Below are 25,086 nucleotides of genomic sequence, written 5' to 3'. Positions count from 1 at the left end.
TTTTGGTAAAGATGGTCTGTGTTTAATAACCTCTAGATTCAATATTAGTTACTTTAAAATTTTCTAAATACTATCCAATAAATAATTTACAGGAAAACGAGGGGCTTTCATTTAAAAAAAGATGGTCCATAAATAGGAATATTTCAAAATTTCATAAAGAAAAATTCGTCATTAAATGAAAAAAATGGAATTGAGCACGTTTAATGATTCACCCTGTATACTATTGTTGCCGTAATCTCTGCAGCCGACACCGCCACCCGCGCTTGAAGCAGTATTCAGCAAGTGCACTCGCACACGCACGCAAATATAATAACGATGCGGATTGGTGGGTGGGTGGGTTGGATGATCGGTCGGCCGTCTTCGGCATCGGCGGCGTTGGCGGCGTTGGTGGCGGCGGTGGTGGTGGTGGCAGTAGTGGTGGTGTTGTTGTCTGGAATACCTGCCGACGACACACGCTAACGCATCCGTCGCCGTCGCGAATGGTTATTGGCTGCAGCCGCCGTGTATCGCACACCGCCGATGCACGCGCACACCAGTTTGGACCGCGACAGAAACGCATCGAACTATAGCGCCTGAACTTTGACTACGCCATCATCATGAAGTGCCGCGCACGATCGTCTTCCGTCTCGTTGCAGTGGTACCTCGTCTTATCGACCGCGATCTTTGCCACTGCCGTCGCCACTTATGCAGCCGCCACTGATGCAATAGCTGCATCCATTGGTGATCCTATGCGCGACGCACGTTGTTTTGCCAAATGTTATCGTCAGATCGCCGCCGAACAGCCCAAAGTACGTATACACACACACACCAACGCTGACGTACAATTAAGACAGATTAACAGCTACTTCGTCTGTCATGCCGTGTGCCTTTTATCGTATCCCGCGATTGGTCATTTTAATCGTGGTATACCGTGTATACAATTCACTAACCATTATCTCCCGGAAAATTTTACAAATCAGACCAAACTCGACATTTGGACGCGACGAGACACGGCAGACGATATGGCTATGAAGCTGGGTTTGCAGCGTTTATAAGTATTACCATTGATTTCATCAATAAATTTAAAAAATAAAAATATGATTATTCAGAGGTAGAGGTATAGCGACCATCGGTTACGGGTACCGAATAACTGATAGCCAATAGGTATACGATTGGGGTCGTCCGGATGGCTTTATTCGACCATACTAATATAATATGATACGGGTATTGGGTTTACATCATAAATAAATAATATATTTAATTTTAACACACTATAATTGAGTTTTCAACGGCCTGGAATTGCGCTGTAAATTACGAAAAAAGTTTATTAAATAAACGGAATTATATTAATGTGTCATGTGAAATTATTATGGTTTTATATTTATTAATTACTTTATTAAGAGAATGTTACACCCGCATGTATCCATCTTATAAAGGTACAACATAGCAAATTTGCTAACAGTAGAACAAATGTTGTGTTGTTAACTTAATTATTAGAGCGAATTAACAAACTTAAAGGCAAGAACATTATCTGTTATCTGTCATCGGTGTTTACGATATTTTAATTTTTAAGCAAGTTATGAGCATTTTTATATTTTAGTAATAGGTAATACTATTATTCACTTGATAATTAAAATATCGTAAAACACCGACGAAAGGTAACAAATAATCTTTTTATCTTTAAGTCTTTTTATTAGTAAATTCACTTCAATAATCTACACAAAATCGGTTCTATACTGAAAGCAAATTTGCCGTGTTGTATATTTGAAAGACAGAGCCAACTTATGCGGGTGTAGCATCCTCTTAAAGGGACCCACATGATGTGTTGTCTTCGTCTTATAAACGTACAACTCCAAATTCTAAATTCACAGTAATCCATTTGAACCTGTTATTTTTAAAATTAGAGTGAATTTATTGATTTATTATGCACTTTAAAGATAAGATATTCTCATCTTAAACATTTTATATTTATATTTTATTTTATTCATGTTTAATTTATTTTTAAAAATATTTTTGAAATTATACTTACGTACTAATTCCACTAACGTTCGTTGAATGACGGTTATTAATAGTTTTTTTTGTTTAACGTAAAATTAACGTAATTACTTTTCTAATTAAAAAGTAAAATAATTTCATTATAATTTAATTTGAGTAACGAGTAAATTACTTAATTACTAATTAAAATAAACTTACCCAACGGCCAACCCTGCAGCACTGTATTAGATATGTATTATTTCTTTTTTGCGCCGTTTAATACACCAAACACCCATAGTGCTCCATCCCATCACTTGCTACGGAATAACACTTATCGAAATGACTCGTGAGCAATGCGATCGGTTTCTAGTGTGCCTGCTTACATATATCCATAACGGTGTAATAATAACTTATTTATATTATTCATTGCATATCATAGCAATTTCAGAAAACAAAACAACTGCACCTATGTATCCACTATCCACAGTCTTTCTCGTCGATTTGTTACAATATTATTATATTCTATATAATATATACGATTTATACGATTCAAACGATTGAATTCGATGTTAAAGAAATGAAGGATATTTATAGTTGTCCTTTGTCAGGGTTTTCACCAAAGAGGTTATAATGTTTTTTTTTCTTGACAAGAAATTCGTTAGCAGCTGATCTTTGCTTTTCTCGAATCTTATTTTTAGTTTTGAAAATTTGACGCATATTCCAAATATTACATAGAAAATTAATAAGAAATAAGAATAATATTATCATGTTTTTGTGTTTTGAATGTTTTGATTCATTATATTTGATTACTATGTCCATATACTCTATATAAATTATATTTTATTTTGCCACGATTTATAAGTGTTTGTAAAAGGTGAACCTAAAAAAAAATAAATAACCTTGTTTCTTCTTTAAATATTGTCATCACTGATCAGTTGACATAAATTGGATATAAAATTAATGTTTCATTAGCTACTGTATACGCATTAATAAATTAATTAAAAGGTCACTGGAAATATATATTAAACTTCTCTATATAATATATTATCTTAAATGGGTAGGCATTAAAAAGGGTATAGAATTGTGTTCTTTTTAAACTAATATCACTTGTTTGATATAGTGAAGTAGCTAACTATAATACTAAGTACTAACTTGTGTACCGCATGACGAAAATAATTATTATAGTTTCTCTAATGAGTTTTGATTGTAGTTTGATACATTAAAATAATTTATAAATTTTCTGTCGTATTATCATATTGGTTCTGTTGCTTACTTGCTTGTCATAACGGTTCAAAATATTACATCTTATGCGAGGTATTATTTGTGCATTAACAAGTCTGTATAATGAATAATTAAAGTAGGTACATTTTATAATATACCCATTATATTATGATGTGATGTCAAACAATTTCAAAACTCAAGGTAGGTAACTACGTCATATAATTACAGATTTGGGTTTTACGTAAAATTTTATTTGTAAGCAATACTTGTAGACTGGACTGCATTATAAAATATACTATTACAATACGTCCTCTCTCTCTCTGAAGTCCGATATCTGTATCAATAATACCTAACGTGACCATAACTTTTTTTCTTCAAAACGAAACACCTGTACATTTTTATAGAAAAACCATATAATTTTACGTAAAATGACAACACTAGAAATATAGTAAAACACATAGCGTTTTTATTCGAAAATAAATGTATACCGCAAACAAACTATCAAAAACATTGCAGTATGAAGTGATGTATGAACATAATATAACAACATGGAATTTCAGCGGAATGTATCATTTTTGTAAAATAACATACAATAGCTCTTGGATTTCGAATAACAAAAGAATTTATTTGGAAATCGGTTCATTAGCATTAAACCACAACGAAAATAAACACACATAGGTATTTATATATTGTGCTGTTTTCGAATGAAACCTAACCTAACCTTAGTATATAATGTTGACTAGTGGTATTATAAATTATGATTTAATTGTTATTCGGAAAACGAAATACAAATGTATTTATTTTTTTCAAAATTTAAAATAACCTAATATAAATAGCAATTAGTATAATGTATATTATGTTATATTATTATAATCATACTTCTAATAATTGTAAATAACAATTTTTAACAAAAAAAAATGTAATTGCTTTTTGAGTAAATAGGCTAAAACAATAATTAAAAGCTAATATTAATTTTGAATTTTAATTTAGAAAATATTATTAGAATTTTATATTTTTTTGAAAGAAATTGGTCAGGTTAAATTGTAATTGTGATTTCTGAGTTAAGTTGTAGATATTTATAATTTTACCAGGTAAAGTGCATTTTTTATTTGATTTTTTTTAGAGGAAAAATAATTTATTAAGATTGGTATAAAATATAAATACGTCAAAGCTGTGCATTAATGAGTAAAAAGTTAAAGTTAAGTTACTTTTAAATAAGTTTGAAACAAATTACTTTGTTTTAATATTACGTGATATGAAGTAAACTTCCGGGTTAATTAAGTCTTTTGTAATTTTTTTTTTTACTAAAAACAAATAATCAGAAATATGATTTATAAATTATATTGTTTCACATGTTTTCTAAACAAGAACCAATTTTACTAAATTGTACTGTCGAAGAGTTTCACTGTTTCGCACTATTTCTGGTTTCTATAATAATGATAAAAATAATTTATAGGTAACAAGTAAATAATTAATAGATATAGTGAATATTGTATAGTGGTACAAGATTAATAAATAATAATTTATAATAATAGTACAATTATTGAAAATCCATAGAATATTAGAATATAATAAGAACAGTTATAGGGGTAACAATTATTGAGAAAAAAAATATATAACTAGTTTACCTGGTACCTCCAGATTTTTGTATACCTACTCATTACAATATTTACTATTATATTTTTCTAATAACATAATAAAAAATTATTTGTGTGTAAGCGATTTGTATAATTATTGTATATTAAAATTAAAGTCGATGTTGAAATCGAAATTATCTTTTAACACTAAACTTAACTTACTTTGTTAAATATTAACGTACCTTAGTGTTAAAGGAATAGATAGTTAAGACACTTTAGTTAACTTGTCCAGAACTAAAATATGCTATACCTAATAGCTAATATACGAGCCAATTAATATATGCAATGACCATGCACCATAATATAATTGTTGTGAAATGAAGTGCAGTAATTTGACATTAAAAAAAAAAAGCTTATTACAATAGGGAGTGATCTGTGTTTTGTGTATTATTATAATAGGTTGTTTTGTGGGATTGTATACATTTGAGTTCTATGTCTAAATATAATGATATGTTATGAAAACATACATTTAAATAATGTCCAGCATAATATAATGATATATGAAAGTTGTTGATAAGTGATAACCATATACATTTATAATTTTAAAATATTGAATTGATCAATTTGATTGTAAATTATTGATCAAATAATTTATTTATCAATTTAATTAATTACGAACTACGAACAATATTTGAAAAATGTGATGTAGGTAGTTGATAAAAAAAAGTTTAGGAAAAATAAGTTTCTAATTATTCACAAAATACAAATTCTAAAATCAAATTAAATTGTTTTTAAAAGTATATTAGATTAAAAAAAACACTGATTCGTGTTTGTAAATAAAAGTATATTTCGTAAACTCTGTACTGTTTATATTGGGTTTATTTATATTTTCAAAATATTAATTCATTGTTATAAAACAGTTATGATTTACCTATCTAAAATATTCAGAAATAGTTATTTTTATTGGATTAAGCCATCGATAAACCAATGTTTATACTAAATTTTTGTCTATTAAAAATAAATTATGATATTATTTTTTAATTGTAAATATTGTATTAGTTGTAGAGAATAACAAAATTGTTGTTACCGTTTTATATGATTTCTTATCTTTGAATTTATATGATCGGTGAAAGTTTGAGTTGACGGATAATGGTCATACAAATTTAAAAACACATACATTATACAATTTGTTATTGAAAAATTGTAAAATTAAAATAATATAGATAATTTTTTAATTTATGAGAGTTAAAAATTCTCAGATTGTGATTCAGTTTAAGTTTAGAGGATTATATCTAGAATTGATATAATAACATAGTAAAAATAAAAATAAAATTAATAATACGTAGTATATATGATAACCATGATTGACAATAATTTAATTTTTTCATAGTCAAATTTCATTTATTTTATCAATTGATAAAGTGTTAACACTCATCATTAACACATTATCTTTATTTAGAAATTAGAGTTGACAAATTATTCGTTAAAAAGATATCATGTAACGTCATAGAAATATAGATTTGACAATTAATTTAATTTTGCGGTACCTAGTTTAAAATTTTAATTAATAATTGCTGCCAAGGCAATTTGTAGGTACATATTATATTTTAATTATTATATAGTCATATAGAGTTACATAAATGTTTTTATATATTTATATCGTTTTGTTAACAGGATTTTGACTATAATTAACTTGTATAATATTATTAGTAAAATATACAATTATGTTTAAAATATTATATTATATTTATATTATATTAGGGACTATTATAAATAGTACAGTACGTCAATATAAAATCGTAGGTTGCCATTTAAAAAAATCACAATGACAAAAAATAAGAAACCTTGGTGAGTAACCAGAAATCTTGAACGATTTAATGTGCATATTATATAGATATAAAATAATAATGCAGGCTAAAAAAACCAAAAACCAATTCACTATTAAAATCTTTAGCAAAATCGCTGGCTCATAATAATAAAAAAAATTATCCCGTGTATTTATATATATATAATAATAATATGTTGTGTCAGCACAATATGTTTGTCGTTATAATATAATGTAGTATTCGTCGTCTTCGTGGATGTATGTAACTATACAGAGATATTCACTAAACAGACTCACCCTCATTTTTTCATTTAATAATGAAATTATTCAATTTTTTTGGATATTTTAAGTACCTATATTTTAAAGAGTGTATTGTGGCGATACAAAATTCTGGGTTTTAAATAAGAATCCCCCTTTTTTACTATGTATTATTTTGTGGCTAGTTTTCAAAACAATTTTACAAAAATATAAAATAAATGTTATATCGGATCTATAGTATTTATTGTATTTGGACCATTTTTATTAACGATAAATATTAATAGATTATTATAAATTACTTACATTTCCAAATTGCCATAGCTCTAATACAAATTCATTATTATAGAACTATTATTCCAAAGTATCATGGTTCCGACTTCAATTGTGATACCACTAAGCAAAATATAAAAAATACCTATTAACCTTAATAAACAAAATTAAATGAGTCAAAAACTACTCGTTCAAATTTTGATTTTAATACGTCTACATTTTCATGAAAGTGATCTAAAATAATTTCTGTTTTTAAGAGAGGGAAGATATCTAACCCAACCAATAAAAAATCTCAAAAATTTTAAAATATGACATCTTTAAATTTATTTAAAAAATCCAAAAATTATATTTTAAATAACTGCGGTATTGAAGAAGAAAAAGGGGGTTAGCTGCTTGCTGAATCACTCTGTATATTACTTTGTAGTATGTATAATATACGATTATTATATAGGTACCCGTGTATAATAAATAATAATGCTTAGCACAACACGTATGTTTTATATATATATGCACACACTTCCACGGTGGTTATATTTTTCATAATTTTTTTGTGTCTATCTTTTAGTAAATAAAATCGATTGATTGTACATTTTAGTCTATGCACGCGGCATTATATGTATTGGTATTTTTTATAAACGTACACTATAATGTTGTCGCGTGTTATTATATTGACGGGGAAAAAAGTAGAAATAACAACGAAAAAAAATCGCGGTGGCATGTAAAATATGCGTCTGGTGTTATTGGTGTATTAAAGAGTATACGAATAAATAATGATAAATATATGTATATTGTATATAATATATAGTTAATAGTCTCCGCGATTACAACGACGGGGTTATAAAAAAAAAAAAAAAAAAACGGAACGGGCTTCGCCACAACCGCATTATTAGCCGCTGACGCCCCTGAGTCGTTTTTACATCGTCCGTCGTGTCCATTAAAATAAGTATATTGTATATATTTATACGTGTGTGTGTGTATATATATAGGTGGTATGTGTTAATGTATGTACCACAATGATGCGCTTTGTGTACAGAGTGATTGATTTTTAGGTTTCCACGTGGACTATATGGATAGGCATATAGGTGTCAGTCGATTTCAGTTAATACGCTGCTACAGGGTTCGCCATAATTCAATATTTAAAAAAATATAAATAAAAATTTAAAAGTTTGACTCCACAGTAGATGCAAATTACCGTGACATATCCTGTGCGTACTATATGATCTACGAGTTTATAAGTTCATCGTATCGATTTTTACATACACCATATTATTGTGATAATTTAAAATAAAAATAAATAAAAAAAATGTCAAAATCAAAGAACAAGAAGTATAGCGTCCATTTTTTTTCAAAACTCTGAACACTAAGCAAATAATTCAAATTTTAATTTCAAGTCAGAAAATGTGTGTTACATTAATAAGGTATTAGTAATGTGTATACTGCGAGGTGTGGTATGGCCCATTCTGTATATAATATATTAAATTACATTTTAAAGCATAATATATTGCTGACACTGCGCTGTTTTCCGTATGTGTATAGGTAATGTTATATACATCCTAACCTTTACTCAACAATAATAATATTAACCTAGCATATAACATTTTACGAGTGTCGCAATAGGTAAGCGTGGTAGGTATCCAATAATAATCGCGGTTTAAAATATTTTGTTTTTATTGTTTTGTTTTGATTTTGTTTGCAGTGTTATAGCGGTTGTCTGAACGAACGATGGATTAATAAGCCGGGCGAGTGTCCGGTCGGCGACCTTGACAGCGTCGCCTCGCTGGACCGACCGTGTCTGGAGCAATGCAGTTCCGACGACTTTTGTCACGCCGAGTACAAGTGCTGCCGGCACAGTTGCGGAATAACATGCCAGCCGCCCGTCGGCTTAGCTGACCACCGTCCAGGTACATTACCTACCTATGTTATTATATGTTTATGATACACCACACGCTATTATAATAATACTGTGCAGTCGATTCTCGGTAACTCGAACCTTGATGACTCAAAATTATCGATATATCGATTAAATAAAATTTCCTTTCAAATAATATTGCCATAACACTATATTATGATACGGTATGATAAAGTTTAAAATATAAGCTCTCATTGATTCAAAAATTAATCGGTCAAGTTTTAGATGTTTTGAATTTTCCTAGCAACATTATATTTTAGTTTGTCGCATGGCAAATGACCAAGACGTTATCTGATTCGTTAAATTAAACCCCATTTACAGCAAAGTACCTACTATAGTTATAGTTATTTGCCGTCTGTTTTCTATTCGTTTGTTAGTTCATCCGTGTAGGTACCGTGTAACAGTCTTTAGTGTTAAATGCGTTACAACGGCACAAAAAAAAAAGAAAAAAAGACTGACGGTATTAAGAGGACGCTACACTCGCACGTGTTATCTCCGTCTTACGAATGTACAACATAGTAAATTTGTGTTCAACACTTCCAATTTTGTATATTAAACTTATTTTATAATATAGTGAATGATCGATTATTATCAAAGTTATTGAAGGTATAAATATTATCTTTGATTTTACACAGGGATTTTAGGGTATTCACATTTTAATACTTTAAAAATGTACACATATTATCGCAGACCCAATTTACCTTTATAGCTCTTTTCAATTGTACCTACTATTATACATATTTATAACTTGCTAAAAAATGTAAATATCGTAAAAACTCCATATTATGCAAAAACGCAGTCGATGTTCCATTTTATTAAAATGTTAAGGTTTTTGATACCTCGAAATTTTGAGTAACAAGAATCCCCCCTCTGCTAAAACTTTTGAGTGGCTAATAGTCAAAACTGTTTTAATATTATTTTCATTTCTACTATTATCGTTATGTACAGACTACAGGACCACCTAACCTAATCTTACTTTCATGGCTTCATGCATTCCATGTGTGGAAAAATTGTAACCACCCTGTATATAGTATAATAATATACCGTAAAATTTATCGTAAAATATTATATCGTTTTTGGCACCGATACGATTATTCGTTTTCTATTTTTACGGGTTTGCTACAGACACGGTGATTTCGGTCTTGATGTATTTGCATTTTGCACATGTATAATCTACTTCTATACTCGAGTTAACGTGTCGTATGAGTGCATCGAAAATAAAAAAAACCGGTCACTCCTATGACATTATTAGGTACATAATAATTTATTATCGTATTTTGGGACGGTGATAAATATAATGAATTTTGAGCGTATTGCACGAATTTAACAATGATTTACTACAATGTATTTAAGGACCTCTTTTAAAGGACTGGTTCCTATACACATATTATAGGATCTAACGGACACCAGTATCCGACTATTAGAGAAGTACATATTATTTTAGAGTAAATTTATGGGCGAACAACATTTTATTTTGTCATTTCGCTAATCGTTATTCGAGATTTTTTTTTTAAATTATAAAATGTTTGTCCAATTTTTTGAATTTGGTTTAACTCTATTGCTATCTAGTCGTTTTAATATACTAATATAACTAACTATATAGCGTGTACCTGGTGCACTTTCATAATCACACACTATTTATATGGCCCACAGGTTTACCAGATGTGCCAAAAATCGTTGCAGTATCGGACTATGGTAAGGCGCTGGCGGTCGAGTGGTCTGCGCCGTCCCCGGACACAACCGTAGGTCACGTCACGTATTTGGTTCAGGAACGGCACCACGTGGGCGTGACGTACGTACCAGAACGTATGACTAGGTGGGCAATGGTAACCAGGAGCGACAGGATACGTGAACAGTTCAGGCAGCTGCACTTGCCGGGACGATGGTTCCAGTTCCGCGTAGCGGCTATCAATGAGAACGGAACCAGCGGTTACTCTCTACCTTCCGAGCCGTTTTTTATCGACATCGGATCGCGTAAGTACAATTGTGGGTATAACCACATATTTATTACTAGTTGAATTACCCGGCTATATATATATATATATATATTTATATATTAAGATTATTATATTATAGTGAACACTGGGTTGGGCTCAGATAGCTTTTTTTATATTTACAAATAGGGAGATATAAATAAACTCTTAAATTATCTAGATGTTGATAATAATGAAATAATATTAAATATATTACCAAAATAGAAATTAAATTTCATTCATTTTTAGTTTTTACATCTAATTATTCTTGATAAACACAATAAACAACATTATTTTTAATGTTTTAATAACAGTTAATAATGTATTAATAACATTTTATATTTTATTTTTGCTATGCATAGATAACATATTAATATTACCAATATTAGTTTAGCTTAAATGAAGTATTACTAAGAATAATTATACAAAAAAAAATAATAATAACAATAATTATTATAAATATTTATAAATTATAATTGTTAAATAATTTGGATAATCAAGCAAATTTATGTATAGATAGCTATTATTTTTATGTTAAATGGTAGCTTTAAAAAAATTTGGAATTTATCTAGATTTAATACAGATAAGGTAAGCTTATCCCGATAAGGAATCTAAGTAAATTTAGCTTTTGGTGAAATCTCTAAATCCAGGATGCCGGTGTTAGAATTTTGTCCGCTGTTCAGAGTTCCAATTCTTAATTCATTCGAGTTAAAAAAAAGTTAACGACTGACTGTCCCTCGGAATGATTTTAATTTATTTCGTTTATGCACGGCACTAATCTTAAACGTAAACAATATACATATTTAAAAGTAAGGAGTGACAAAGATTAAGCGTATAGCATCGTTGGAGAAGTTAAAACTGATAGATTTTTGTTGATTTCAAAAAAATTTGAAGTTTTCAAATGATTAAGTTGGAACTTCTACTAATAATAATATGTTTGTAGATAGAATAATATATTAATATTACTAATGTAGTGTTTTATAAGTGTTTACAAGTTATAACATATTGATATCATACTAAATGAATAAAATCAAAACATTCCTCAATAATTAAGATCCGTTTAACCGACCAACACTTGGTTTTAGATCCGAGTGCATTTCTTATAGTCTCTATTACGCCCACTTTTAATCTTATCCGATCATTAATATTTAACGTGATATTCAAACATCATCATTTTGTATCACGGGTTTCATATAATAATTATTACATCGATTAATTGTAATACGTGTTGTACCCACAGTATATTATTATACATAACTTTATTGAAAACACGTGCGCCTTCTAAAAAAAGAACTGGAAAAAAAATGCACAGTTTTTTCATTTACACGTGCAGTACTCACATGATGCTTATATCGACATAAATTCTCGATGCGCGTGTACTGAAATAATATATTTATATGTTGTTAATTGTTATACCGAATTGCAAAATTTGGCTTGGTATATTTTGTTTTTTTCTTGTTTGTATTGGTGTGATATACTAACAAATTATGTCTTTAATGTTTAAAAAAATATATTACTCATGTCTCACAGAATGTATTAATGTAACTTATATTATTCGATATCAATAACAATTATTATCGTTTTAAAATTAATGTGAAAATAATATTATAGATAAAACGCCGTAACATTTAAAAATCTATACTAATGTTTTATTATTGATTCATTAGATTTTTTTTATGTGTTGCAGCGCAGAATACTTTATAATATGTGCAATACTATGTTAGGCACATATTTTTTTATATTGTATTTATTATTTCTATACCTAATTTATTGTAGCTATCATTATTTAGCTGCCACGGCAACTGTGCCAGAAAAAAAATTTTGTATTCAACCTTAAAAATAAAATGTTAACATTTAAATTATACCAACAATAATATAATATAATAATATTTTCTATTAAATTGATATCAAAAACTATAATACCTATAAGTTCCATTGCCGGGTTGTCCACATTGAATAATTTTGAATAAAATAATAAATTAATATTACTATAGAGAAAAATATATTGAAATATATATATTTTTTTAAATACTGTAACATTTTTCAGATCATAAATCGCACGATAACAGAACGGACATAATATTATAATACAACCAAGCTATTTACTGGAATTTATTAAACGTGTTCGACAAGTGGCGGCGCCAGAATTTTATACATAGTTGGACCAACTTGAGGCACATAATTTTAGTGTAGGGCCAATACAATACGTATACTATATATTATACATTAATAATAAGGTGTACAATTTTTCCTTCACACTCCCTGTCAAAATCGTACCCAGAGAAGAAATCTATGGGCTCTAGATTTTAGACCCTAACTACATTTTTGTTAGATTAATAAATAATACATTATTTCATTCATTCAAAAAGTTTAAAAAAATATGATTATCACTTTAGAACCTTCTCCATAAAATAAAATGCTAGCTACATCAATGTAAATTAAATTTATATTTCAATGTTTAATGTAAGTTATACATTTGAACACGTTAACTTTTATGGTTTAACTTACATTAAACATTGAAGTATAAATTTAATTTACTTTAATGTTTTCCTCCTAATAACACTAACAATCACATCACGTAAATCATCGATGCCATTACTTATTGTGTTTGCATATTATGCATTTATATATTTCTCCTCGTATCTACACTAATAAAAGACAACGAAGAATATTTAATAACAAATAGATTTTGATGTACATTTTAAAATTTTCAATTTTCATAAAATTTCAGTGCGGGTCAGTTTACGGGCCAGATATTTTCAGGTAAGGCAATGGCACGTCTGTACACACCCTTAGCGTCGCCACTGTGTTCGTCTATAATTATACTTATATTGTTACCAATGTTACTTATTTGCTATTCGTATATTGTCGTGATGTAGTAATGTGTGTGTCGTATATTACCGGCTATGATATTATATACATATTATAATATGTTGTATTCGTTTCGGTGCAGACGTCGATCCGCCCGGGCCGCCGCAGGACTTGACGGTGTCATCGTTGAAATGGACCAACAAGGAGTACCAGCAGTGTGTGCTGTCGTGGAAGCCGCCCGCCGAATCCGTTCTGCCCGTGCGAAAGTACAAAGTGTTCATCAGCGTACGAGACGGACCGCACGTTTACCACAAACGGAATGTGGTCCCGGCAGTGAGTTCACAAACACAAAATATAATATTATTGCGATATTGTACACCGTATATCACCGGCTTGTCGTGGTACACTTCTAAGGTTTTAACAATTGAGTCGCGCGGCCAGGTAGAGGAGGTGGTGAAGTGGGCTGGAGTATTTAAAATGTAAAGGTTAACAAATTATTTTAAAATCATACATGGGATATTATAGTTTACTGTGCGTTGTATTTGCAAGATGCGTTTAATTAGCGCGCTCACTGAGTGAACTTTTCTGATTTGTTACGTAATACATAGAGACAATATTACGTTACTTGACGTGTTGCTGTGATTTATTCCATATTATTGTGTACTATTTGAAATTCAACCTTTTATATTATACAACGATGTACAGTAAAATACTGTAATCATTTATTTAGTTGTTAAGTTGTTTTATCTTATTTATTGGTTTAAGTACATATGTACACACGCATACACATCCATTACACACGTAATTCATCAAACCTGCAAACCCCTCCACCACAGAGTGAACTACAAACAGATTTACGCGAGACCAGGTACACGGCCTATTATTGTTCGTATACGTAATATACTTGTATGACTATACGAGTATACTAGTATGCATATACTTGAAATATTTACATTTTACGTATATTATTGTATTTCACTATACACAATTGGTATTTCAAAAATATTTAAACAATTTTGAACAATATAGATGTATAGAAGCAATATAAATGTACAAAAAAATTTAATATTTAGTAATAGCTCCGATCAAAATTGTTTTTAGTATGCAACGATTTATTGATGAATCCAAATTTAACGCATCCATTACAGTGACCTACTCAAAGACGAGGTACACTCAACACTATACTGTATAGCAAAGCGGTCACCTACTTGCCCACTTTTTTTTTATCATAAATATACTCAAATGTGACCATATAGGTATTCATTAATATGGTATGGCTTTTTATCAGGCTACCCGAAGACTTTATTTGATATTCTGTTGGACAGACTATTTTGTTAGGCACCCATTTAGGCGTTTTCGCATTACTTGGGGTATTTTCTTTTTTTTGGGAGGGAAGTCTCAGTTACTATTTAGTTATCCCTGCTCAGAGAGATTTCGTCTGCGACGGGGTTCAAACTTTCACGACGATGTGCATGTTGGAACCACCATCTTGATTCACTCCATCTAAGAAACATCTAAATATATATATACATGCATAATAAAACGTAACGACGTAAATATCGTGTTATACATCTTGGTATATTATAGGTATAATTATATATTGGGTATATATAATATTATATTATGGGTATAATATAGGTCAAAGGCAAACAAACAAAATAAAAAATTGTTTTTATTTAATAAAATAAAAGCAGGCTACGGGGATTCTTACGAAGTCGAACTTTCAGTGGTCGATACGACCGCTGACAAGATTCTAAAAATTGAAAAAAAAACTTAAAATTAAGCTGAAATCGTAATCTTACGCATAAAATATTATGATATATTATTCCAATAAATGATGACGGTGATTAAAGTTCCATAAAATTGTTTATTATGTCTTAAGAGTTTATACATGACATGTATGGACTATTTTCATATAATTCATGTTCTTGTTAAAAATGTAGAACAACTTTTTTTAAACTGAGTAAAGTAAAATGTATTGTTTGTTAATATTAACTTCTTTTAATTTAACAACCTTGCATTCGCTTAACTTGTTACTTGAATCAATTATTTTCATTTATTCGCCCACCTTTGTCTATTGTAAAATGTACTTAGAGCACCAGACGGAGGTTAAATTAGTACGAGGAGGTGGGTGATGCAGGATAAAACGAAATGGTAAAAATATCGTATTACACGTCTTGGTCTATTATAATGTAGGTATAATATAGGTCAAAGGCAAAAATATCATTTATTTAATTGAACAATAACAGGCAACCGGGATGCTTACGGGGTCAAACTTCCAGTGATTGACATTCTGCTGCAACTCGTCCGGCAAGTCTTCTTGGTTTTCGACTGGCTGCGTGTTCGATTTCAACAACACCGGCACCAGGTACGAGGCCGTCTTGCACCAGTTTCCGCTGCATGTGACCGACAGGAGTTCTTTGGGGTAGTGGTTTTGGGTTAGCCGGTGAATCGTTGTCCTTTGCGTGCAGTTGCAAACTTCGGACGCCGCCACTGACACGCTATCGACGTACCGCGAATCACCGCTATTGCTGCTGCTGCGGCGCTGCTGCCATTCATCCCGCTTTTGTTGCTGCAGCTGGCGGTGGTGGTGCCGTTTCTGCTGCTCGTCCCTGTGCCGCCACAGCTGCTGCTGCTGCTGCTCGTCTCGGTGACGCCACAACTGCTGCTGCTGTTGCTGCTCGTCTCGCTGCCGCTGCTGGTCGTCCTGCTGCTGAATCACATTGACGGTTGCGTGGTGGTCGGCGGCGGAGAACCGTTCGAACGACTCGTCGTTCGGCATCGGGTCGTATACCAATTCCCATCTCACTTTTTTTGCCATCGACAGACATGAGACTGACACGCATGACACCAACGCCTGGCAAAAAACATCATTGCATTAATATTGTGATAGGGGGAGGGGGTAAAGATTACATAATTCAGAGCTAGGGGAGGACACGAATAAGAAAGCTCACCACCTGAGAGTCATCTACCATATGGTTGAAATGGAAATTACTTAATAACCTAACCGAAAATAAAATGAAAGAACAGCTGGTAGTATGAAAAAATGGGGAATAAAAAAGGACGGAGTATAAAAGCAAACGTGGTGAGGAATAAGATGCAGATAAATTTAAAAAGAAAAATTTTATGACGACAGCCCGTATTTCAGATATAGCGATAACAAATCGCTGCAAATTGGGAAGCGAAAGGAATGGTATAAATCTGAAGATCGTCGAGAAAAAAAGAAAATCGGATAGTGATCACGGTGGAATAGATGCGTTTGTGACTGGCAGTGGTAGATTTAGTGAATATTTTGTCCATTCGCATTCACATAATAATAATATATTATAATAATAGTTATAACAATGTCAACAAATTTGCAAAATTTTAGAGATTAAGTAGATTTTGGCGTATGAAAAATAAAGAACATTATTATTGTCTTATACCATAATGATAAATAGAGATTTCAGTAAGTACCAAACTTAATTTAAATGAGGTAGAATTTATTTTATAATAATTATTTAATAAACTAATTATTGCATGTCGTAAATTAAAAATAATACAATTTACCGGATCATCAAACATGATGCTTTACAGAAACTACAATAATATTCGATTTTTAAAATTAAAATATCAATGAAAAAAGTTATTAATTCTCGTTTTTGTATTACAGTAATTATTTTAGTGTTAATATTATTTTGATTATAAATTATTCTTATCAAACGCATTAAGCAATATAACAATATTGAACGTACTTATATGATATTATAATATTATAAATATTGTACGAATGTACAAATTGTGTTCCTAAATAGAAAATGTCTTTAATGGGTATAAATATAAGTCTGATTTTAAATTGTTTTCAACCTTTTATAAATCATAAGATACATGGAACTATTATAAATGATTTAAGGAATATCTCACCGTATTGAATTTAATGCATGCCTGACGACAGACGAGTATTCGGTAGTATTATCGAAAATACGATCATTATATCGTGATGGGTCTTATTAGGACGTTACCACCCACAGGCATCTACCGTCTTATATTATACAATCCTACACATTATATTTATATAACGCTCTACTAGTCTTCAGAGTTAGACGGCCGAAAATTTCATTGAAAAAACGAAAAATAAATAACCTTATTTATACGTTCGCTTGTTGTTATCAACTTTTGATGTGAATGATGTGATATAGCAAAACTATAAAAAAAAAATGGTGTTAAAATATAAAATTAATTAAAACTCCCCAAAAATATATTTAGCTGATTTCTCTTAGTAACTAACAAAATCTCTAGGTACCTTATTGACTTTTATATTTTATATATTTCCCGTCCATGGCTTGATTACACAAATAATTGAACAGATTTTCAATAAAATGTTGAAATTAGAAATAAACTAAGACATCAAATGAGCGGGATGTGTAGTACTTTGTTTTAGATAGATACTTAGTTATACCTACCCTTTAAATAAAAAATAGAAAATTAATGGTTGAACATTTATATTTATTACGGATATTTGTTTGTTTCAAGCTATTGCGTACGTTTAATTGTAAAAAATAAAGTTTGTTTATTAGGGAACGAGGAACTTTTTGGAAAAATGTTCGCTATTGCATAATGTAAGGTCTATTTTCTACGTTTATTCAAAACATAATTTATTGATATTATAGAGTAGTGGTGACCAAGTATGGCTCGCGATCATTTATTACTCGGCCCGTCAAAGTAATTAAAATTAAAAAAAATATGTATTCTAAAAATGTAACATTTGTAAAACATTTCCTATGTTTTATCATATTACGTATATTTTTACTTAATATTTATATTTAATTTTATAACAAGCAATATATAGTAAATAATTACATTTATTAATATACCTATATTAAGATGTGCTTAAAATAAAATATAACATTCAATTCAAAGAAAAAGTTTAAACTCTTGGCCTGCCGAGAATTTTTTAATTTTTTTATGACCCTAGTTAAAAAAGGTTGGTCACCGCTGTAATAGAGTATAGACAATAGTTAATCAGAAAGTATAATTATTTGCCGGTAAAAATTCTGGTTTTCGTATCATAGAAATTTTCTTTTTTTCGTTTGTTAATTATTTGCATAAGGTAGTTTCAATGTTAAATTAAATCCAGGATTACTTAATTATATTTATCAAAATTATAAATATATAAATAAATATATATAAATGTATATATAAATATATAAATTATAAATTGTTTATTAAATATTCAAAATGTTAAATACATATTTTGAATATATCATTAATACAGAGCTTGGAGTATAGAACAGTATACACTATACAGTCTATGCCATTATATCAAATATATTTTTAAATTCATGAAATTCATACAATATTTTGTTCGCTATAAAAAATAAATGCATACTCGTATTAGTCGTATTTAGATTTCGTTTTTAAATTATTGTTTAAAAATTACTACATTTTGGAAATTTAAGATCACTTTTAAATTTAACAAACGGAACTTATTTATATTGTAACGATTTGCTCGAGGTTAATTTTTGTTATTTAGTAATTGTTGAAATTTAGTTTTGAATGAGAAGAAATTTAAAAAATCAATCTACATAAATTTACCTAAAAAAATTTAAGTACTTACGTATAATGTCCAAATCGAAATACTGCCCAAGACAACATGCATCGTTCGAATGAAATGAATGAACTGAAGTCTTGCGAACTATACCTCCACTATAAATAGAACAGTATTACATTTAACAATATATAACAATAGAACTACCCTCGACTTATCCTAATGGACCACGTAACAAGATAGGTGTTTCGCAACTATTATTTTGTCGCACGATGACGTCATTTATCTGTATATGAAAAACATTATTATATACTTTTTTCCCCCTCTGGCTAGGATATTTTGAGGTTTACAATCAAAAAGCTGAACTCGAATTCCGAATATTTTCTTCAAGTGCAAGCCATTAGCGAATTCGGAAGAAAAAGATTCGCTGGTCAAAAGGCTTCAACAACCCTGAAAACCAAAGGTGAATGAAAACGTAATATATGTACCTATTTAACCATATTATACACTTAAATAAAATGTGTTTGTATAATATTATGAATATTTCTTTATTGTCCAATACTTTATTCAATTTTTATACTATACTCTTTATATTATTAGCTTTGATATTAAACCATAATTTATTATATGCTAGAACTCGTAACTAAAATTTGTTTTAGAGTACTGACAATTAATATACACATTTGATGTAATAACATTAAATTGATGATTATTAAAATATTAAGATGACATTAAACAAATATTTTTTCTCGTTGAATTCACTTGTAACTTACGTTATTACTAATTAATACATACTTAGGGGCTTACAAAGCATAAATATTACTCAGTTTCATTAAAACCAATTACCTTTAGTATACTAACTATCTTCTAAACAATATTTTTAATAATTTCTATATTATTTTTTTCATTCAAGTTTAACAATAAGAATGCTGTTTATTTTAATAACAGCTACTTGAACTTTATTGTGTACCTACATTTTAGTAATGGTTTAAGTGTGCGTAACTATTGATAAAATCATTTATTTAAGAATATTCATCAATGACTTAAAACAAAAATGCATTTTATTATTAGATCTTAGATATTTTCCTGCTAAAATTTCAAAAAAATATATCATTTTTTATATGCTTGTAATAATTTGTCGAATTCCAACTAAAAATTAGGAACTAATAGTTTTATACAACATTATATTATTTATTTCTCAATTCTCAATGAATATTTTAAATTTATATCAAGTTCTTAATACACATAATAGGAAGTTGGGCTTTAATTAAACTAAATAATTATTATATATTATATACATATAAAGTATAATAAAATTAAAAAATGATATAATTAAAGAATAAAAACAAACATTTTTTGATTTATTGTTTCAGGAAAAAAATTATTAAATCCTAAACAAATCACAGGACTTAAAATTGTGGTTATTGGAAATCCTGACAAACGCAATTTAATTAATGCTAGATTATCTTGGAGACCAGTTACTTTGGCATTAAAAAAATTCCACTACACATTGTCGTGGTCTTCAAAAGATTGCAATGACGAGAGTAAACCGTTAAGAGTAAGAACTCCGGTAAGTAATTTATTTTTTTAAGTTAGACACTACTGATATTAATTATTAATATAAATATATAGCCAATATAGGTATATTAATTATCATCAAATATATATCTTTTGTATAATACATTTACTTTATCTTTAGAATTATAATTATCTAAAGTATTGTTAGTATAAAAAATTACAAATAAGACATATTTATATAAATGTGCAATATTGTATAATTACCATTAAATTAATTGTTACAGTAATAGAAAGTAGTAGAAATATATATTTTTATTCATGATTTCTTATTTTGAAATACAATAGTATAAAATGTTAATTGGTTATATTTATAATAATTCATTTTCGTGTAATATTGTTTTAGGTGCCATACTTTGATTTATTTTCATTAAAACCACAATGCGAATATGTAATAATAGTTTCAACTACATTCAATGGATCCAAATACGTGGGTTCATTTAATTTTACACCTACTGTATTGAAGCTTTAAAAATTGAAATACTTATATAAATGTTACTATATTTATACTTTCTAGAAAAATAAGAATATTGAAGTAGCTATATTCTTGCATGTGAAAACTCGTATAATTATATATTATATAACATTAATCATTAATAATGTTTTGAATCTTTAAGATTATATAATTAATACTTTTGGTGAAATTATAATTGAAAATTTTTAAGACTACCTATTATTATTATTATTATTACAGTAGGCCCCTACTGTTTAATTTATTATTTTATTTTTAACTACTATGATCAATACAAAGTATATACTATATAGGTACTAGTAGTAGTACATTGAACATTAATTTGTATTTAAATGAACGTTTAGGTTCCTACTACGAAGGTTTAACTATACTTGCGGGGCTGTAAATAGCTGATTTGATGTAATACCTACAGTTCTTAAGTACACGTCACTCTTTATTTAAAATTTCAATGTACAATGTATGATTTTGGCAGACACGATGTTTGTTTTTGTGATAATCACAAAATATAATAATAATTATAATTCAATCATATTTTATTTTATTCTACGGGAGACAATATTGACAATTGAAGATCGTACATCTAATTACCAGTTAAATACACTGTAAAGACAATAATCCCATCAACTTTTGTATTTTATTTTGTACTCAGTAAATTGTTTGTAACTATGTTCAACTATGTTTTTTTATAAGTTAATTTGTTTATTTTATTGTATTTGTATTTTTTACCTAGACATTTACGTGTACCTTGTATGTATAATGTATATTATATATAATTATTACTAATATCGTTGAGTATTTTTTACTCAATCGCAATATGTATTTTAAATTTGAATACAAATTATAAAACCGATTCACACTCGTTAAAAAAAATCCTTTGAAATATTATAATATTATTTTTTTTTTAAATTACTAAAACTATCATCATCACGTCGAAATGATATAATTTAATATTGTAGCAATGAATTAAAATTGTTTTCTTTTTAAATACTTTTTTTAAGGTAATTTTTCCCTAAGGAAAATATACATTATATATATTATAATAAATATTTGTTGTTTCAATTATTATACATTTGTATTCTTGGTGTACTACTGTATACTGTTCTATTCAAAGAAAATGTATTACATAAACAATAAAAAAAAAAGTATAATGTGAAAAATATGCAATTTAATTTATTTTTAAAAAGTATGAGTGTTATCATCAATAAAAACTTAAACAACTAGATAATTTTTGTTGCACAATTAGAATATAATATGTTAGTTGAATTGTTAAATGTTACATAGCTATTATTGTTTATTTCATAATTTGCGAAGATCGTTAATTCATGTTCATTTTCTTGTAAGAGGAAAATAATTAGGTATATAGTATTGTGCTAGTGAAACGAAATTAAAGCTAAAACTTTTGGAGCTTTTTAGTAGCAGAAATGTGTTATCAAAAACAAAGATTACGTTTTTGTAAAAACAACTGCATAAAAGATCAATACTTTTTTTTACTTTGATCATTGTTTAGAAAACTCTCCAAATAAAACTTCTACAATTAACATGTACCGAAATTTTACTCATTTTCTAATTTGCTCTAAATGTAAACTAAAAAAAATAACATAATAACTTAAACACCACATTAGTCATAGTTGATTGCTTTAGTATTTAAATATATCATATTATTAAATTTATATGTCACTGAATCAAATACTTTAATACTCCTATACATGCTGTAACCTAGTAATAAAAAAGTGAAAATAAAACAAGTTTCATGTTGTAGTTGGATATTTATCTACTAGAGAGCAATTACATACTATGCAAAATAATATTGATATTATTATTTTCGTTTTATTCCGTAAGAAACCTTTGAATGGTTCAAGCACTTTAAGCTATACGCTTGTTTACATAATACTATGGATCACAATAATAATTAAACTCTGATCTTTTTTACAATGTTCTTAATATTTATATGATAATTATTAATAATTGCCTACGTAGATGGTAGATATTCCGTGAAAATTGATAGTTATTATAAATATTAAATAAAATATTATAGTAATTAATATGTATATACTATCACAACGTAGGTAGGTATTCATTAAAATAACAACTCACAGTATACCTCTTAATTTGGTAACGGCTAATTTAAATTTGAGTGCAGTGATATATTATTATTATAGATGAAAAACGGTTCTAAGCGTAGATGCATTGTCATAAGTTTCTAAAGATATTTTATATATTTTTCTATTTATAATTCTAGTACAATAGATTACAGTGATTACACTACCTAATATATTAAAATATTATTATTTATAATTATTTATAATAATAATAATATATATGTAAGTACCATATTTTATACTTATTTTGAGGGTCGCGAGTCGCGACACTTAAAAGGTTGAGAAACTACGGTGTATTGTTTTAAATGTACAATCATTTTTTTTTTTAACTACAACAAAATGACAAAATACTTTTAATTTGTTATTTTACGTGTGAATATTCAATGTCAGCGAATTTTTAACTTTAATCATTCATCAAAAATATACGAGGCTGCATGCTAAGTTTTTTTTAATTCCAGCAAAAACAAAATCGTGTGGATTTTCTTGATATATTATCAAATCAAATCAAAATAGGTATGAACTTTTAATTGTAAAATAATTTTTAAATCTCCGTGATAATTTTGTCAACATTTGAACACGCGCTAATAAAAAAATTATGACAATATATTTTTTTTTAATTTCTGTAAGAGTAAGTTATGACGAATATTGTATTAAATTGTAAAGCTATTTTAGTATTTTATTTACAAAAAAAATAATAATAATCATATATAACAAAGCGAAGAATAACTAAATAAAATGTCTAAAATTGAAAATGTATTTTTACAAAAAGATACAAACTTTTTTTAAAGTCATTTCTCATGTAGAAAATGATAGTATAAATATTTGGTAAAAATTTAAAGGTCTCTACTATTATACATTTTTGAACCACAATATCACAACGATTCAATTAGTTCTGATTATTTTATAAAGTATTTTAAATTTCTTTAGTCATATTATAACTAACTTTTGACCTCTCCCCCAAAGTACCAAGTAGATCCAATTTCCTACCAGACACCACATTTAAAGTTGAAGATTTATGAACAATATGAAAAAAAATACACTCATATTATGTAATATACACTATATTACTCCGCTCAAAATCTAAAATCATTAACATTTCATAAATAATATAATATTAATAAATAGTATACCTTATAATTGTATAGTTGTATATAATGGTCATGGAATAGTCATGAATTCATGATACATGTCAGTATTTTAATATTATTTTAAATATCAAGTTCACGTATATGGTATGTATAATATGTTATTAGACTGTAGATAAATTTACAAAACCCTATGTATTAGATTTACCTAAAGGTTGTGGTTTTTATGACATACGATTACAAATACAGCTTCATGGGTTCCTCTAGAATTTGTATGAATTTAACATTATTTTATTATTTTTTTTATTAAGAAAATCAAATTAAAATACAATTTACAATACAATACATTTTAATTAATTTACCCCAATAAGCATAGCTTGTGGTGGAGAAAATGAGTTACTTGTTTACAACTTAAAATCGATATATAAAAGAGAACAAAATAGATAAAATAAGATAAAGTAAAAGAAAAAAAATAAGATATAACTTTAATTATTACATGATTAATTTTCTATAAGTTAAGTAATGACTAAA

At 28.2% G+C, this 25,086-nt stretch overlaps 2 protein-coding genes and 1 long non-coding RNA gene across 3 annotated transcripts; 2 read left to right on the top strand and 1 right to left on the bottom strand.

The window, feature by feature from the left end:
* The first annotated feature begins 401 nt into the window (after positions 1 to 401).
* LOC132917035 (anosmin-1) lies at positions 402 to 22,301 on the top strand. Its single transcript, XM_060977551.1, has 7 exons — positions 402 to 788; positions 8,801 to 9,005; positions 10,667 to 10,987; positions 13,940 to 14,130; positions 19,658 to 19,787; positions 20,698 to 20,894; positions 21,246 to 22,301. The coding sequence occupies exons 1-7, from the start codon at positions 597 to 599 to the stop codon at positions 21,369 to 21,371; spliced, it is 1,362 nt and encodes a 453-aa protein (XP_060833534.1). The 5' UTR covers positions 402 to 596; the 3' UTR covers positions 21,372 to 22,301.
* On the bottom strand, positions 15,975 to 19,532 carry LOC132917036 (UPF0746 protein DDB_G0281095-like). The gene is made up of 2 exons (XM_060977553.1): positions 19,394 to 19,532; positions 15,975 to 16,654 (listed from the first exon to the last, which is right to left on the bottom strand). The coding sequence occupies exons 1-2, from the start codon at positions 19,433 to 19,435 to the stop codon at positions 16,025 to 16,027; spliced, it is 672 nt and encodes a 223-aa protein (XP_060833536.1). The 5' UTR covers positions 19,436 to 19,532; the 3' UTR covers positions 15,975 to 16,024.
* Positions 16,648 to 17,692, top strand: LOC132917037 (uncharacterized). The gene is made up of 2 exons (XR_009660237.1): positions 16,648 to 16,882; positions 16,946 to 17,692. It is a non-coding gene; the product is annotated as an uncharacterized LOC132917037 (long non-coding RNA).
* Positions 22,302 to 25,086: the final 2,785 nt, after the last annotated feature.

This window comes from Rhopalosiphum padi, chromosome 1, assembly GCF_020882245.1.
Source record: "Rhopalosiphum padi isolate XX-2018 chromosome 1, ASM2088224v1, whole genome shotgun sequence".
NCBI lineage: Eukaryota > Metazoa > Arthropoda > Insecta > Hemiptera > Aphididae > Rhopalosiphum > Rhopalosiphum padi.
The sequence above is the reverse complement of the archived record's forward strand: the minus strand, read 5'-3'. Positions and strand labels throughout refer to the sequence as shown.

Excerpts from the sequence above, each read along its gene's own strand:
- LOC132917035 (XM_060977551.1), top strand. The coding sequence starts at position 597 with ATGAAGTGCCGCGCACGATCGTCTTCCGTCTCGTTGCAGTGGTACCTC. Across the intron at positions 789-8,800 it reads TCGCCGCCGAACAGCCCAAA|TGTTATAGCGGTTGTCTGAA; the intron begins GTACGTATACAC and ends TTTTGTTTGCAG. Across the intron at positions 10,988-13,939 it reads TTTTATCGACATCGGATCGC|ACGTCGATCCGCCCGGGCCG; the intron begins GTAAGTACAATT and ends GTTTCGGTGCAG.
- LOC132917036 (XM_060977553.1), bottom strand. The coding sequence starts at position 19,435 with ATGCATGTTGTCTTGGGCAGTATTTCGATTTGGACATTATAC. Across the intron at positions 16,655-19,393 it reads TTTCGATTTGGACATTATAC|GCGTTGGTGTCATGCGTGTC; the intron begins GTAAGTACTTAA and ends GTTTTTTGCCAG.